The following is a 16,526-nucleotide window of genomic DNA, read 5'->3' as shown; positions in this document are numbered from 1 at the left end:
CAATTTGCTTTATGTAAATATTTTGGGTTAAAACTGTGTTTATATTTTTAATCTTTTGGTTTGACTTTATCTTTTTATCTATTTTTAAATTTCCTTCTTTTTATATTTTTTTTTACCAATTTGTATTTTGTTTGAAATGTTTTGCTTTAAATTTCTGTTAAAAAAATTTCATTTAATGTTTTCTTTTCTTTTCATTCTTTAAATATTTGTAATTCTGATGTTTTGTATTTTTTTTTAAATTTTGTTCTTACACATTCTTTAAATTGTTTTGTTGTAAATTTTCTTTAATTTGTTTGAACTTTGAGCTAGTTATTAAAATTTGCTTAAAGTTTAATAAATTTTAAATTACAAAACAATTTAAACTAATTTTTGGGTGTAATTTCGGTTGTCTTTTTTGTTTTACTTTTATATTGCTCAGCCTCACTTGAGCCGGTCAATCTCCATTACTCCTTGAGGTGGAAACCAGTATATTACATAGATGTAATGCCTGTAGAGCCAATCCTTGGAGGTGAGGACACAAAATGACCTTCCCAGGGCCACCCTATTTTCTAGAAATAAAAATACTTCTCATTATTGCCAACCCATGAATTACATATGTAAAATCTGAAGAAAATTTGTTTTTAAGTGTTTTAATATTGTTATAACTTTTAATCAGATAATGTTGGTGGGGTAAATTTTTCTTTTGATAATCTAGTTTAAAATTATTTCTTTAAAGTTTTAGGGAGGAGTAAATTTAAACAACTTACATTTTTTAATTATGTTTAACTTTTTTAAAAGATTTTGTTAATTGCAATTGTACAAACATGTTTTAGAAAGATTTTAAGTGTGCATATGCAACTTTTTAAACTTTTTAAGTGCACATGCCAACTAGATTCAATGGGATATAATTAAAGACTCTACACATCACATGCAAACTAGAGACAATGGGATATACTTACAGACTCCACACATCACATGCAAACTAGATACAATGGGATATACTTACAAACTCCACACATCATATGCAAACTAGATTCAATGGGATATAATTAAAGACTCCACACATCACATTCAAACTAGATACAATGGGATATACTTATAGACTCCACACATCACATGCAAAAAATAGATACAATGGGATATACTTACAGACTCCACACATCATATGCAAACTAGATACAATGGGATATACATATGGACTCCATACATCACATGCAAACTAGATACAATGGGATATACTTACAGACTCCACACATCATATGCAAACTAGATACAATGGGATATACATATGGACACCACACATCACATGCAAACTAGATACAATGGGATATACTTACAGACTCCACACATCACATGCAAACTAGATACAGTGGGATATACTTAAAGACTCCACACATCATTTGCCTCTCTTGTGATCTCTCTGTTGATGCTGTTAGGTTAAACTATAGAAATAATGCCACAGACTTAACATTATGGTGGCCATCTTCATTTTCATACTCTAAGGTGATAGATCTTACAATGTATCTTCAAGTTAGTAAGAATATGTGAGAAGGATGTGTGTTAATCATTAAGTGTGCTAAATCTCCATAATGACCCACAATATTAAATTCCCACTAGATCCCATACCAGCCCCCAGTGTTAAACCTACTGACCTTCTCAATATTACATTCCTGTTAAATCTGCCAGTTAACAAATCCAAGATGGCTGCAGAGTGGTTGATTTTTACCCCAGTGACCATGTAATGGGCTCACTAGATCCCATACCAGCCCCCAGTGTTAAACCTACTGACCTTCTCAATATTACATTCCTCTTAAATCCCCCAGTTATCATGCCCAAGATGACTGCAGAGTGGTTGATTTTTACCCCAGTGACCATGTAATGGGCTCACTAGATCCCATACCAGCCCCCAGTGTTAAACCTACTGACCTTCTCAATATTACATTCTGGTTCAATCCCCCAGTTATCAAATCAAGATGGTTGGAGAGTGGTGGATTTTTATGTATGACCAGATGCCAACCACAGTGACCATGGAATGATTCCAATAACTACTAACAAGACAAATTCATGAAATTAACTTTTATTGTTCTGCATTTACAAAAATAAAAACGTAAGAGTTGTTAATACATAAATAAGCAGTAAACTTAATGGTCAATCTTCAAAATGATCACAGATTTAAAGGATTTTTTAAAACTGAATTTGACAAAAAATACATATAAGTCATTGCATTGTTAGACTTGAAGCTTACCAAAAAGCTTATATACAAATTTCATCTAACTCCAAAAAAAAAAACACAACACAGACCCACAATTGTACAATGCACCAACAAATCAGCATCTATGTTGTTTGTTCAATTAATTATTTCAAACAGATGGCATAAACCCAGATCTTGATTTAAGATCTTAGCATATAGATGACTCATGTGTGAACATATGTAGTATTCATCATAATGACTGGATATGACTCACATGTGAACATACATAGTATTCATCATAATGACTGGATATGACTCACATGTGAACATACGTAGTATTCATCATAATGACTGGATATGACTCACATGTGAACATAAGTAGTATTCATCATAATGACTGGATATGACTCACATGTGAACATATGTAGTATTCATCATAATGACTGGATATGACTCACATGTGAACATATGTAGTATTCATCATAATGACTGGATATAACTCACATGTGAACATAAGTAGTATTCATCATAATGACTGGATATGACTCACATGTGAACATATGTAGTATTCATCATAATGACTGGATATGACTCACATGTGAACATATGTAGTGTTCATCGTAACTGCATTGTTGCTTCCTGAGTATATACATAACACACTACTGACAAAATCAAAGATGAATCAACAAATGTTCAAATTGTTTCTTTCAAAAAATTTTTACTAGACATTTCACATAACCATATTTTCAATAACAAAAAAATCAAGATGAACTTCAATAAAAAGTTGCATTAAAAAATATAATAATAAACATAAAGCCTGAAACCACTGACTGAACTGTAGCAACATATCTGACAATTGTCTAATGCTAATTTATTTATGAAGATAATTATACATGACAGCTAGAAATAAATGAAAACACATTTTGACAGCCGTTTGGTTCGACAAGATAACTACATACAAAAGCTATAGAACTCACTAAAATTAAATGTAATACTTCAAATGGTAGTGTGAAAGTATTGCAAAGGCATATCAATGCATACATTTTGAGCCCTTCATCTGTGCAAATCATGGCCTACAGGCTACTAAACCCATCCATGAATGTATGCATTTATTTATCTCTAATACTGTGCATATCAGAAGCAAATAATTAACTGAATTTGAGCAAGAACCATGTTCTATGTCTGGGTGCCAGATTGAAATCAGACAACTTCCACTGCAAATTTCCATCCTTATATCCCTAAAAACTGCCATTGCAAGTTCCCAGACTCACGTCCCTGAATACTACCATCATGAGTCCCTACCCTAACATCCCCATAAAAATTCAATCACAATGACCTGCCCTTACATCCCTGAATACTACCTTCATGAGTCCCTACCCTTACATCCCCATAAACCTTTGATCACAATTCCCTGCCCTTACATCCCTGAATACTACCATCATGAGTCCCTACCCTAACATCCCCATAAAACTTCAATCACAATTCCCTGCCCTTATATCCAAATCACACACACACACACAGCTTAGTATCAAGGATGTATTGGCAGAAGGAAAAATTATGGTAAGCACACTGGTGCCATATCTGATTATCTTGAAACATATGATGTATAAAGTCATACCCAACAGAACATTTATCACAAAACATGATGAATACTGTAGACATTGCCAAGTGAACATTTATCACATAATTCTAACTGCACTAATGTGTCAGATAAAAATGTGTAAACAAATACAGCAAACCAGCCTTGATCAGAACTCACTTGGATACACAGTATCTGTCATGGTAACGTATTAATACTGAACTGGTGGGAGGCAGCCATTCCATTAACAAGCAAATTCACAATATGCCAAAAATGAGCCCCTCTTGAATGGTTGGGCCAAAATATGCCCCTCTTGATGGACCAAATAATGCAATCTAGGTATAAGAGAATGCTTTTTTAAAAAAAAGTACAGGTAATTGCTATCCTAGACATTGGCACTTTGTAAAATTCTGCAAGATTTTTTTGAATATCTGACTAGTTATGGTATATCAATAATTTAGTGTAAATATCATAATAAAGAACATATATTAAGTTAATAACATGAAAGAATTATCATAGTATTTACCGCATAATACAGATAAATAAGGTCAAAATATATAACAAAATCTTGAACCTGGAACAAATAGTGGACAAAAAGGAGTACTATCTGGTGGTATATGTATAGGTGGGATAAAACTGAGCACAGTCCAACAAGATTAAGGATAACTGTATCCTATTTAATTTTAATGTACTTCAGATGCTTATCTGACCTGTATAAATCCTGATTCAGGGTCATTATATATATAAAGTACTGCATTAATTCTTAACACTCCATGATATGTACCACAGTATACTGCAATTATCTTAGGACACCAAATTTTTTTAATTTTCTGGGTCATGAGCCTGGGATTGTTTTTAAATTTCCTACTTTTTAAAAATCTTTTACTCTCAAATATCTAGAAAAAATCTCTTGCTCTGATTTGTAGCAAATTAACATTATATTATTAGAAGAGAAATAATTATCTTGAGACAGAGAAAAATAAAATATCTTGGCTCAGATGATAATTGCAGCCCCCATAACCCAATGAAGATGAATTTGCTACACGTATTTCAAATATGGTATAATTTGATATCCAATAATTGTAACTAAAATGGGAAAATTAAGTTTACACGTAAACAACACCCTGTAAAAGATACTGTTCTGACATTAGGGGGGTTTGCTGATAAAAATAGGAAGTACTGACAATGAAGTCTACAATTTACTAACTACACTAATTATACAACAGGCAGAGAAACTCTGAGTGGGATGCTAACACCCAAGTGAGATATTTATTTGTGAGGTCCAGTAAACGTAAAACATACAGATTCAACAAATGATACAAATAAATATTAGCTGGATTTGAGAAATTATGTACAATTCAAGCAAAAAGAGCCATGCTCTCCTCAAAATTTTAGGACCATTCTCTCTCCTACAAAAGAATGCATGTACATAATACATTAACATATTCTAGTAAATGTACTTAAAAGAATTACTCTTCTTTTTTTAATCCATATGTGACACATATCAAATATGAGATTAAAGGTTCATCAATACAGCTAATATCTGAAATCAATTGGTGGCAAATATAACTATTTCATACAAACATTCATAATATTTGGAAGTAGTCAGCATGAAACTGAAAACATGCTTTGAGTAACATAAAATTCAAATTAAAGTACGTTAATTATTATACATTGAATTTAATGTTTTATTTTTATTTAAAATAAAATATTACCCAATGATTTATTTTTTCATTTACATTTATTTTCAACATTGACAATCATTCATTAAATACTCACCGAAATGATTCTATGGGTAACTATATTCATTGTCTTTATCACAAATATGCATAAATGTATAAACAAAATTGTAATGCTTCTGCCAAAATAAAATAAATTAACATCAAATTGTAAACAGTAATTTTTCTACTATGTTAATAGTATCTTTCACTGTAGTCACGACCAGTAATGATTTCAGATGCCCTTAAAACATTTCCTATTCAATTGATTACAAGATGTCAACTTGTAAAAATAAAACATAAAATGTCATTTCTAAAAAATAATACGTATAAACTTTGATTCAACACAAATTGCACAACCAACTTTAGCACTGAAAACACCAAAAGCATAATTTAAAAATAAAACAATGTCTTCCTGAGACAGAATTTTACTGGAGACCTACAAAATGAGTTATGGGTGGAGCATGTACCATTAGCTCTCTATATTTGTTAAGGAAATGCCACAGGCGTCCCATATAGCTATCTTCATTGTATGGCAAACCATTTTCCTTCAAAAATTTGGCGACAACTGGCTTGATCTTTAAACACATATTATCTGACAGCTTCGGAAACAAATGATGCTCAACGTGACAGTTAATAATTGAGTGTCCAAAGGCATAATCTAGTAGTGGATTTCTGAATAGGTTCAGAACTCCAGTAGCCATCTGATAGATTCTCTTTGGCTTGCTCTCTCTTGAGTACATGGGAAGTCCAATATGCTGAAAGATGTTCACATGAATGTAAGGAATGGACCAAACGCCTCTGGATAAGCAAGTCATAAAAATGGCTCCAAGCAGTGAGAAACCTGAGACTTTCATCAGAAGCAAAAGGCTAACGGTCAAACCAAGTCCTGCAATCATCAGGAAACGTAGCAGCTTCAACCATTGGCCAAAAAGTCCTGCAATGGATACTAAAGGTGCGAGGAGTGGGAAAGCCAGTGGTGTAATGAACATGTATATAAAAGCCGGTATAAATGGGGCTTTCCAAGTACTTGAATCTCCAAGACCAATAATATTCGTGTATGGGTGGTGGGTTTTAATATGGATGTCGTATGCAAGTTCCTCTGAAAATGTTCCTATCAGTTCAACAAAAATGACTGAAAGAAGCCTATGCCACCTTGTTGAGCTCATCAAAGCCCCATGAGCAGCAGCGTGTCCACATTTTGTTGACAATACTGTGTGAATCCAGCCTAAAAGAAGAGCTCCGGCACTCAGATGAATCCAGGAGTCTCCCTGGAGTACAACTAAAGCTAACGGCATCATCAGCAAGCTGAAAGCACAAACACACCAGTCAAATCCATACAGCTCAAACCAGCTGCTTTTCCTTACGAGATCCTGCACCTGAGCATCCAAGTCAGATAATTTCGGAAGGTGTTTCAAACTGACCTTGTCATAAATTACTGCTGGTCTGAGTTTTTCCATCGTGCAAGATTCTTTAAATAAAAATCTACGAAGCAAACTTCACTGCAATAGGTAGGCGTTCAAAGTATCCAACGACTTGGTACAGCGGCTTCTGAAATGCAGTCCTGTTGGGCAATTGATGTGCTTTGGCGACTATCACGCTCAACGGTTCCCGCAATTATGAGTCTGTCAAATTGCTCAAAATAACTGCCGTTGGAATCATATATTTATGAATTCAACGATAACACACTATCATGGTCACATGATCGGGGAACGATCATGATTTACTATTCTACCCGAAAGTATTACTCAAAATATGTATAAAATTTATTATAGAAAGAAAAATATAAATTTTTAATCTAAAATTATAGGATGTTTTTCACGATACTTAAAGCAAATTCACATATATGAGTAGATATTTCCCAAAACTAATATCTAACCACAAATTACTCCCTAATATACTAATCAGAACACATTGGCCCGGCAAAACAGACTGATTCGGACCAAGCTTATTCTGTCAAAATTACGGGATGATTCGGACCAGATTTCTGGCAGATTCGGACCAGAGGTATGGCTGATTCGGACCATGTGAAATATCAATGAGTTTCGTCTGAGATTTAAATGTGATACTTACATTTGTTTAAGACACGATATTTTTCATCATTTCCCAGGTACGTTGAACAGTTCAAATACAGTATACATTTAAGGAACCGATGATTAAATTGTATGCATATTGCTGAGGACAAAAATCGCAAAAACATGGTCCACGCAGCAACAGTTATTCATACATATTGAGTTTACATTATTTTTTATCCACACATACATTTCTGGGTAGTTTTATGCAGAGGCGTAGCTATGATATTTTGCGCCCGGGGACGAACTATAAAATTGGCGCCCCAGCCCCCTCCCCGTTTAATCACATTTTTGAATATTACCCTTGTTTACTTATTATAATGTAACGTTGTAAGCCTCATTTTGGCGCCCCTGTACCTTGGCGCCCGGGGACATATGTACCCCCTGCCCCCCCCCCCCCCCCGACAGCTACGCCTCTGGTTTTATGCCTTTGCTAGGAACAGGGAGGGCGAACATACCAATTTTTGAAAGGGTCCATTCGCAAAAATAAAGCTTCATGCAAAAGAAAATGAAAAATAATACAAGGTCAATAATGCTAAACCGAAGCCACTAACGACCAATATTTTCTCTAACTGGGTTAGCTTATTTTGTTACTTTATCTTTGTTGAGTTTGTTTTCAAAAAGTATGTTTGTTCATTTACGTGTAGGACATTCATTGTTGGCCTCGCCCTCCCTGCTGCTGTAATATGTGCGTAATTAAATCATTATTATATCAATAATGGAATCTCACACAGCTCGAGAGCGACTACAGGCAATTAGGAAATATCTCCCCATCCGTGATTCTCTCAAAAAGCAACTACAAGAGCGTCAGGAGTCTCAGGTGGAATTTGCAAAGGGTGCAGACCAATTATTTAAACCGGTTACAATGGCTACAAAAGGTCTTCTTCCCACGTTGGAGCAAAGCGCTCAAGCAACTAGAAAAATAGTAGAAAGAACTAAAAAGCAAAAAAGTTTCTACGAGAACTTCCAGGTGAATGAGCTGCTGCTCAACCAATGCGAGAAATACTTTAAGGTATTGACTAAACTTGTTGAAATAGGTGATATAAATAATCGTGTATCAGAACCAGAATCAGAACCAAAACAAATAAAAGAAAAGATTAAATTGATTAATAAACGTACCGACAAAAGTATACTGCCATAAGAAGTATTAAAAGCCTGGGTAAATTATCTGAAATTGCAGGGGCAAGTTTTAGTTACAGAGAAAATTTGTTAAAACCTGAGTATGCTAATAAGCTTGTGGATCAGAAAACTTGGTACAAATGGATATTTCAAATATACTATGACGGCAATCAGACCAGAGATGGTAATATAAGATGTATTGCATTTATCGATGGAATAGATGGATATCTCTCATTTTTACAACAAAAACTACAACCAAAACCACAGCCACAAACGTCAAAGGCTACAATTATGTATAAATTTAAACCTGAAGGTATTGCCGCTGTCAAAAATCGAGACCAAATAATAAATATTGCCGCATATGGATACGATGAAAGAGAAAATACGTAAAACTCAAATATATTGATACTGTTGTTGTTGCTGTTGTTGCTGTGTTTAACGCCATTTTTCAGCACACGATAGGCTATACATGGCGGCCAGTATAAATGGTGGAGGAAGAACCCCGGAAAACCCCGGAAAGAACCACCGACCTACGAGAAGCTACTGGCAAGCTTTCTCACATACCCACATTGGCTGAATCCGAGACTCGAACAGGCGCAGACAGAGGTGAGACGGCAGTGATCCGTAACGGAGAGCGCTTTAGACCACTCGGCCACTCGGGGCCCCTATATTGATACTCTGAACTGTAAAAATTGGATTAACGATGTATATATTATCGCTAATGATCTCCAGCTTATCAAAGGTGGTGATACATTTTTTGCTAAATTCCAGCAGAAAGTAAACGAACATAAAAAACAAATGGAACACTTATCACCAGATGATGAAGAAGAAGAATTTTATGATACAGATCCTGGCTCCAGTGCCACTGGAAATGGTCTTACTACTGACAAAATCTATGAAACAGAAGAAGAATTATATAAACCACAACAACCAGTAAAACACAAACGTATAAAAGGAATATCAATGGAAATATAAAAAAAACAAGAACATCTTTAAAAGAAGAAAATCGATGAGCATATACAACAATCAGGTAAAAAAAATCCGGGGAAGTTGTTGCTACTGGAAGTGGTTTTTCCAACGGTGGTCTTGATAAACTCTGTCCGAGCAACGTCCTTGCCGACGTTGATCGACTGGAAAACCTAATTGGCGGAAATCGAACTGGTAATAATACCCCAGAAATCAGCAATGAAGCAGCTGATATTTGTCAACGATTATTTACAGGCGGTATCATAATAATATCTATCGGTCTCTTATTGATGAAATCTTTGATGATTGAGGGAATGCAATTAGATACAATGACTAAAAAGATGTGATCAGATATATATACTACTCAACGTGTACCAGTCATGGTTAGGGTGATAAATTCTCGATTACCAACATAAAGCGAGCTACGGTGATGGACTCGGTTCGGTGATGTTGTTAAGGGTTTATTTAAAAGGATACCACCAAAAGCAATATCGATTTCAAAACAATTATCAATGATTTAATTACTGATCGCTCGCGATCTAATAACATGTTTTTCACTGGGGCATCAATGACTCTCGCTCGTCCACCAACACCTTCAAGTAGCATTGTTTTGTCTGAGAGAATAACATCGAATGCTCTATAACCATCAGCGGGCAGTCGAGCTACACGAGATCTGAAGTGAATATCAACGACTGATTGCCTGAAGAAATCCAGATGTTACAGTGAAAAATAATAGATCAGATGCAGCGTTGTGAAATCCCGCTGAGATATCGGCAAATCAGAATCAACATTCTGATCACCATAAAGGTCATCAACCGATGATAAGCACGTGCAACATGATTTTGATCAAAATTTAGCAAAACTTCTTCAACCAAACCGTGTTGAAACCGATATCATTAATCTCGATATAAGTTCTGGCCCATGTACTCAGTGGGTTGTATACGCGATTGATCCACGTGGACTTGTTTATTTTGATTCGTATGGGTTGACGCCACCAAAAGAATTTTTAAAATATGTTAACAGAATGCAAAGCACTCATCTTCAAAACACTCAGATCTGGTATTCCACATTACCATCACAGACAATAACTGAACCGCCAATATGTGGCCGTGAAGTAATTGCTGTACTCGACGCTGTGTCATAATCAACACCACCACCTCATAAAGTCGTACACGAGTATACAAGTAGACGGTATAACCGTCCACTGTTTTAAACAGATCTTAAAGTATATCAGAGATGATAATGCACCAAGAAATTCCTTGTCAGGATCAACCTGTAGCAACTGTGGCCATCGTAGACCACCTTGTGGTCCAGATCCTCGTTGATAAATTCGTTCAAAAGCAGATGCAACTTCAGTTGCTGTTTTAGTTGATGGTGGTTCTGCTTCTTTATACCTACTTGCAACGCCAACGACAGTCATCGCGTATTTGTATGTGCGCGATTGACGTCTACGTGTTTCAATAGTATTGTGTGGTAAAAACAAAATATCGGCTTGATGAACTTCATTAGGAGTGCTGACATCAACATGTGCATACTGAATTCGTTTAGGTGATGATAGGTAAATTTTCCATATTGCCTGTCGTGCTTATAAAATTGCTGAAACAGAAATTGCAACATTTGCTGCATCAGCAGGTTTAATAATCGCTGATATACCCCTCTAATATGCTCTTGGGCTATACTAAACCGATTCCATGATTTTAATAATCGATTGATTAATTACCGGCCCCTAATACTAATTTACCTTTTATCGTAGATTTTACTAGAAAGCTAGCAAGCTTTTCTCGGAGAGATTTATTTTTTATGGAATTTAACTAGTGAATCAATTTCACATCTGCAATATGTCGTTGCTGTAAATCCTTTTTTATTCGCTGCATCATGAGTAGTGAAGTGGGTCACTTTAGCGACAATGGAAATTAGCATTACAGAGACCCCTGGGTCGTTTTAGCGACAATGGAAATTTAACATGGAGAAAAATCGTGGGTCGTTTTAGCGACAAGGGAAATTAACATGGAGAATAAATCTTGGGTCGTTTTAGCGACAAGGGGAATTTAACATGGGGAATAGAGTTTGGGCTTGTCTAGGGACAAGGGGAATTTTTTTTTTTTTTTTAAATTTTTTTTAAAATTTAAATTTAAATTTAAAAAAGGGGTAGGCAATTGAAAAGTCATTCTCTTTTCGAGAAATATGGGGGCCCTGAAAAGGGCCTTTGGGTTTATGTTAATGTATTCATTAACATAAAGGGCACCGCATTGGTCTTCTTCTTGTCCTTAGGCTGCGTCTCACTGTTGGCCCGTAAATCAGCACTCTTTTCAGGCATCCTTGTCTTTCAACGTAGATCCTACGTATCCACAGGCTGGTGTTTGTCCTGTGGACAACGGTCCACTTGGATCGGACATACATGAGCATGTCCGTCCTAAACAACATGGAAGACACAAGGGTGGATGACTCAACTGTGGTCCACATCTTGAAGCGACAAGAACAGGTGAATCAATGCAGTGAACTGCGCTTATTTATAGGTAGAGGAAGGATTGAAACGGATTGAGTTCATTCACCAATCCAAACACGCGTTACAAAATTCAGTCAGCCCACATCCAATCTGAAGAGAGCAGTCTGTGACGTCACGTGGTCTATATAGATTCGATAGTGCTTGTGTACAATCAATCTATGCAACAGTGATTCAACATGACGGAAATTAGAAAACGATCCATTGGGGTGCACCAGCAGGGGAGACTGCCCAAGGGAACCCGGACTTACTTTCAGAAGAGGTGAATTGGGATTTTGTGGATTTTCTCTCCTCGCAAGAATTTGTTCCGGAAACTTCGTTACCTTCTTCATTACCGCAAGTGGAGAATTTTAGACAGAGACAGAAAGAAGAATTGGAGAAATTTATACAACGACAAAAGGAAGCGGAACAAGCTTTTCTCCTACAGCAACAGCAGCAAGAAGAAGAGGTAAGAAAAAAACAACAGCAACAACAACAAGAAGAAGTAGCAGCAAAGAAACAAGAGGGTGAAAATCAAACGGTCACGGTACTGTTGGAGATTTTAGCGGAGTTAAGAAGTCTGAAACAAATGTATCAGACTTCTTTATTACGACCGAAGAGAATACGACCTTCCCGAGCTAAACACGTTAACCCTGTGACTAAGCCTACCGTACCACCCTTAGTGATTTCAACCCAATCATCATCATCAACATTACGCAGTCCAGACGTAGGCCTTGGCCGTGGCAAAGGCTTAAGGCAGTTAAAGTTGATTGCTTAAACTCACCCCTACACCAAAATAAAAAGGCCCTTTTCAGGGCCAGCAACATTTCTCGAAAAGAAATACAATTTCAATTTGCCAATAACTCAAAAAAAACCCCCACTCATTTTACCCTTATAGTACGTGTTTGTGTATGAGTGCGTGAGTGTAGCTTCTTATTTTAAAATCACAACTCAAAGACACTTACCTTGTATAATTAATTTATTCTTTTATCCATTGTTACAATCCAATTCACAATTCACAATTCACAACAGAACACTTTAATTAAAAGTTCATTGACTTCTTTTGTCTCCTTATTTAGTCTCTCTGTTTTTTGAATTTTTTTACCGTCACACTCTTTTCCTCTTCTTCCTCCTCCTCGCTTTCTTCCCTTCTTTTTTCTCCTGTTTCTTTTTCTTCACCTGTCTTCTTTCTTCCTCAGAAGAATCCCTCTCTTCCTCTGAAGAATCCCTCTCTTCTTCTGAAGAATTCCTCTTTTCTTCTGATTCCTCTTGTTTCTTTTTTGGGCAATCTGGAGACCAATGTCCTTTTTCTTTACAATAATAACAGGTATCTTGACTTTTGTCTTTTTTAGTCCCTGTTTTTTTTTTCTTTTTTGACGGTCTGGACACTCTGAAGACCAATGCCCTTTCTTCTTACAGATATAGCAAGTATCTTGACTTTTATCTCGAAAGGAAGGAGAGTAGTCCGTGGGTTGGTCTGAAGAGAATTTTCTAATGACCCCTCGCAAAGCTCTGACGAAACGTTCGATTTGGTTAGTCTCTTCCATCGTTGTGCTCGGCTTGAGAGTGAAATGAATAGTGAAAGGACAAGACACACACCCTTTTATATACGCTGGTCTGCCATGACTATAAATTAGTCTATGGTGTTTAAACTTGAGTCATTTGACTTTTTGCTTTCAAGATGAAACGATCCTATTCATTCGAGAAGAAAGAAGAAGAAAGTAAGAGGCAGAAACGTGATCTATCGCCTCGAACCAGGGCTGAAATCTTGGCACAAATTCATGCCAGTGATTTTGAAGAGGACATGAGTGAACCAGAATCCGAACCCTCTAAACCAAGTTCACCACCCTTAGTCAACCCTGAAAAGTACTATTCCATTCGAGAGACGGAAAAGCGCTCCTCTAGAAAATTTAGAACCACGGCTTACAAATACACGGTGAAGTTTAAAGATTTCAAGGCTGAAGTGCCGTTAGAGAAAGCAGAAGTGTTTATCACTGGGGTGTGGGATTCTTTGCTCACTGCACTCAAGCGACAATGTTAACCCAAAGAAGACGATCGCTTGAGACTTTCCATACAACACGACGGTTTGAAATCCCCTGTTTGGATCGAGTTTAGCACCCCTGCAGAATTGACCGCTTCCAAAGTCATGGCCAAGATTCAACACGTACAACAATCTAATGACCAGTTTGACATCACCGATGGAAAAGCCACACTGGACATGACCCACGTCTCTCCTCCTCAAGGGACTGGACGGAAAAAGATGTTATTGGTGGACGACCTTCGCAGCACCAAAAAGAGTCTCGTCCGAATTAACAACCCTCAGGACCAGATGTGTTTAGCTCGAGCCATCGTGGTGGGACGAACCTATGCCAACAAAAACGACACGGTAGAATGGAAAAGAACCTGGAGAACTATTCAACGATCCGATCGAGCCAAACAACGAAACGAAGCAGAACTCCTGTTACAACAAGCCGGACTGTCCAAAGACACACCCTGTGGCATTCCTGAAATGCAAAAATTGCAAGATGTCCTAGCTCCACGATACACCTTGAAAGTGCACCCTCAAGAAGTGCGCGGACCTCTGTTGTTTCGAGGCCAAGATTTTAAGGACGGAAAATACATTCATGTCTATTATCACGATGACCATTTCGATACCATTACCACTATCACCGGATTCCTGGGATATATTTATTATTGTGAGAAATGTGATTATGGTTATAATAATCGAGAGCAACACAAGCATTGTGGATTGAAATGCCCAGGATGTTTGGCCTATCCACCCTGTCTGAGCGAAGAACCAGTGCCTTGTTCAACTTGTCTGCGCACGTTTGTCAGCCCTACTTGTTACCAACAACATTTGAAGACGCAAGGTTCACAGAAGAAATGTGCTTGTCAACTGCTGCGATTGTGCCCTACATGTGGACAAGGCCTACTTACCAATAATGCCAAGGCACACGTATGTCGAGGAAAGAAAAAATGTCACATTTGTCACCACATCGTGGACTTGGAACACCAATGCTACGTGCAAAAATACCAACCCCCACCAGAGAAAGAGGACGGTCACAAGAAGAAAGGCAATTTCATCTTTTTCGATTTCGAATGCATGCAAGAGACCGGCATTCACATTCCTAATTTCTGCGTGGCTCATCGAGCGTGCGAGAAGTGCATTCAAGAACCTATTTTCAGTTATTGCTCTCACTGCAGCAAGATTCCTGGAGGGCGTGAAAAAATCTTTCGGGGACCGAACACGCTAGCCGATTTCGCTCAATGGGTCTTAGACCCCATCGACAAGACGTGGAGCCAAGAGGACATCGAACGTTACGGAGAACGTTGTCATCGTCATGCCACGGTGATGGCTCACAATTTTTCCGGATAAGATGGACAGTTTCTTTTGAGATACTATACGAAACAAGGCACCGAGCGTCCTAAAGTGACTTTGAACGGAGCCAAAATCATTTTCATGCAAGTGGGACAAGTGCAGTTTAAAGATTCGATGAGTTACTTGGCCATGCCTTTGAGTCGAATGCCTAAAACGTTTGGAATGACAGAAATGGCTAAAGGGTACTTTCCACACTTTTTCAATACGGAAGCCAATCAACACGCCGTTCTACCCCATTTACCTGAGGCTCACTATTACGACCCCGACAACATGCGTACCGAACAACGAGAAGCTTTCTACGCTTGGTACCAGGCTCACGCCTCGGACCCTTTCGACTTTCAAGAAGAAATGCTAAAGTATTGTCGTTCCGACGTGGACATTTTACGACGTTGCTGTGGAAAATTTCGAGAACTGTTCATGGAACACGGAGAGGTCGATCCTTTGAAAGAAGCTTGCACCATTGCCAAAGCGTGTTCCTTAGTGTATCGACAACGATTCATGCCTGAAAACACCGTGGCTGTCATCAGCCCTCAAACGACCCACTATGTCAAACGTCAATACTCGGTCAAAGCCCTACGTTGGTTACATTACTTGTGCGACAAGGAAGACAAGTGGATTCAGCATGCCCGCAACGGAGGGGGCGAAAAGACCATCGGAACGTATTCGGTCGATGGCTGGGACTTAGAAAACCCTAAGATCGTGTACGAGTTTAACGGTTGCTTATTTCACGGATGTCCCGTTTGTTACCCTGATCGTAGCACTAAAAATCAGTTTTTGCAACGAACCATGGAAGACTTGTACCAGGACACTTGTCAGCGACGCCTAAAGTTAGAACAGCAAGGATACCAAGTGGTGGAAATGTGGGAACACGAGTACGATCACCGTATGAAAACCGATCCCGAATTTAAACGCCTCGTGGAAAGTTACCAGTTCATGGACCCGTTGAACCCGAGGGATAGTTTGTACGGAGGAAGGACCAATGCCACCTGTTTGCTGTACCAAGCCGACGAAGAGAAAGGAGAAGAAATCAGATACTTGGAC

General features: G+C 37.6%; 1 protein-coding gene across 1 annotated transcript; it reads right to left on the bottom strand.

Annotated features, from left to right (window-relative positions):
- Positions 1 to 2,040: 2,040 nt before the first annotated feature.
- LOC149794936 (fatty acid desaturase 6-like) lies at positions 2,041 to 7,154 on the bottom strand. Its single transcript, XM_089964597.1, has one exon. The coding sequence runs from the start codon at positions 6,925 to 6,927 to the stop codon at positions 5,896 to 5,898; it is 1,032 nt and encodes a 343-aa protein (XP_089820723.1). The 5' UTR covers positions 6,928 to 7,154; the 3' UTR covers positions 2,041 to 5,895.
- Between the last annotated feature and the right edge of the window lie 9,372 nt (positions 7,155 to 16,526).

The sequence above is a fragment of the Sinohyriopsis cumingii genome, chromosome 7 (assembly GCF_028554795.1).
Source record: "Sinohyriopsis cumingii isolate HCF-2022 chromosome 7, ASM2855479v2, whole genome shotgun sequence".
NCBI classification, from domain to species: Eukaryota; Metazoa; Mollusca; class Bivalvia; order Unionida; family Unionidae; genus Sinohyriopsis; species Sinohyriopsis cumingii.
Note: the sequence above shows the minus strand (reverse complement) of the source record. Positions and strands in the feature narration are given on the sequence as shown.

Excerpts from the sequence above, each read along its gene's own strand:
- LOC149794936 (XM_089964597.1), bottom strand. The coding sequence starts at position 6,927 with ATGGAAAAACTCAGACCAGCAGTAATTTATGACAAGGTCAGTTTGAAA.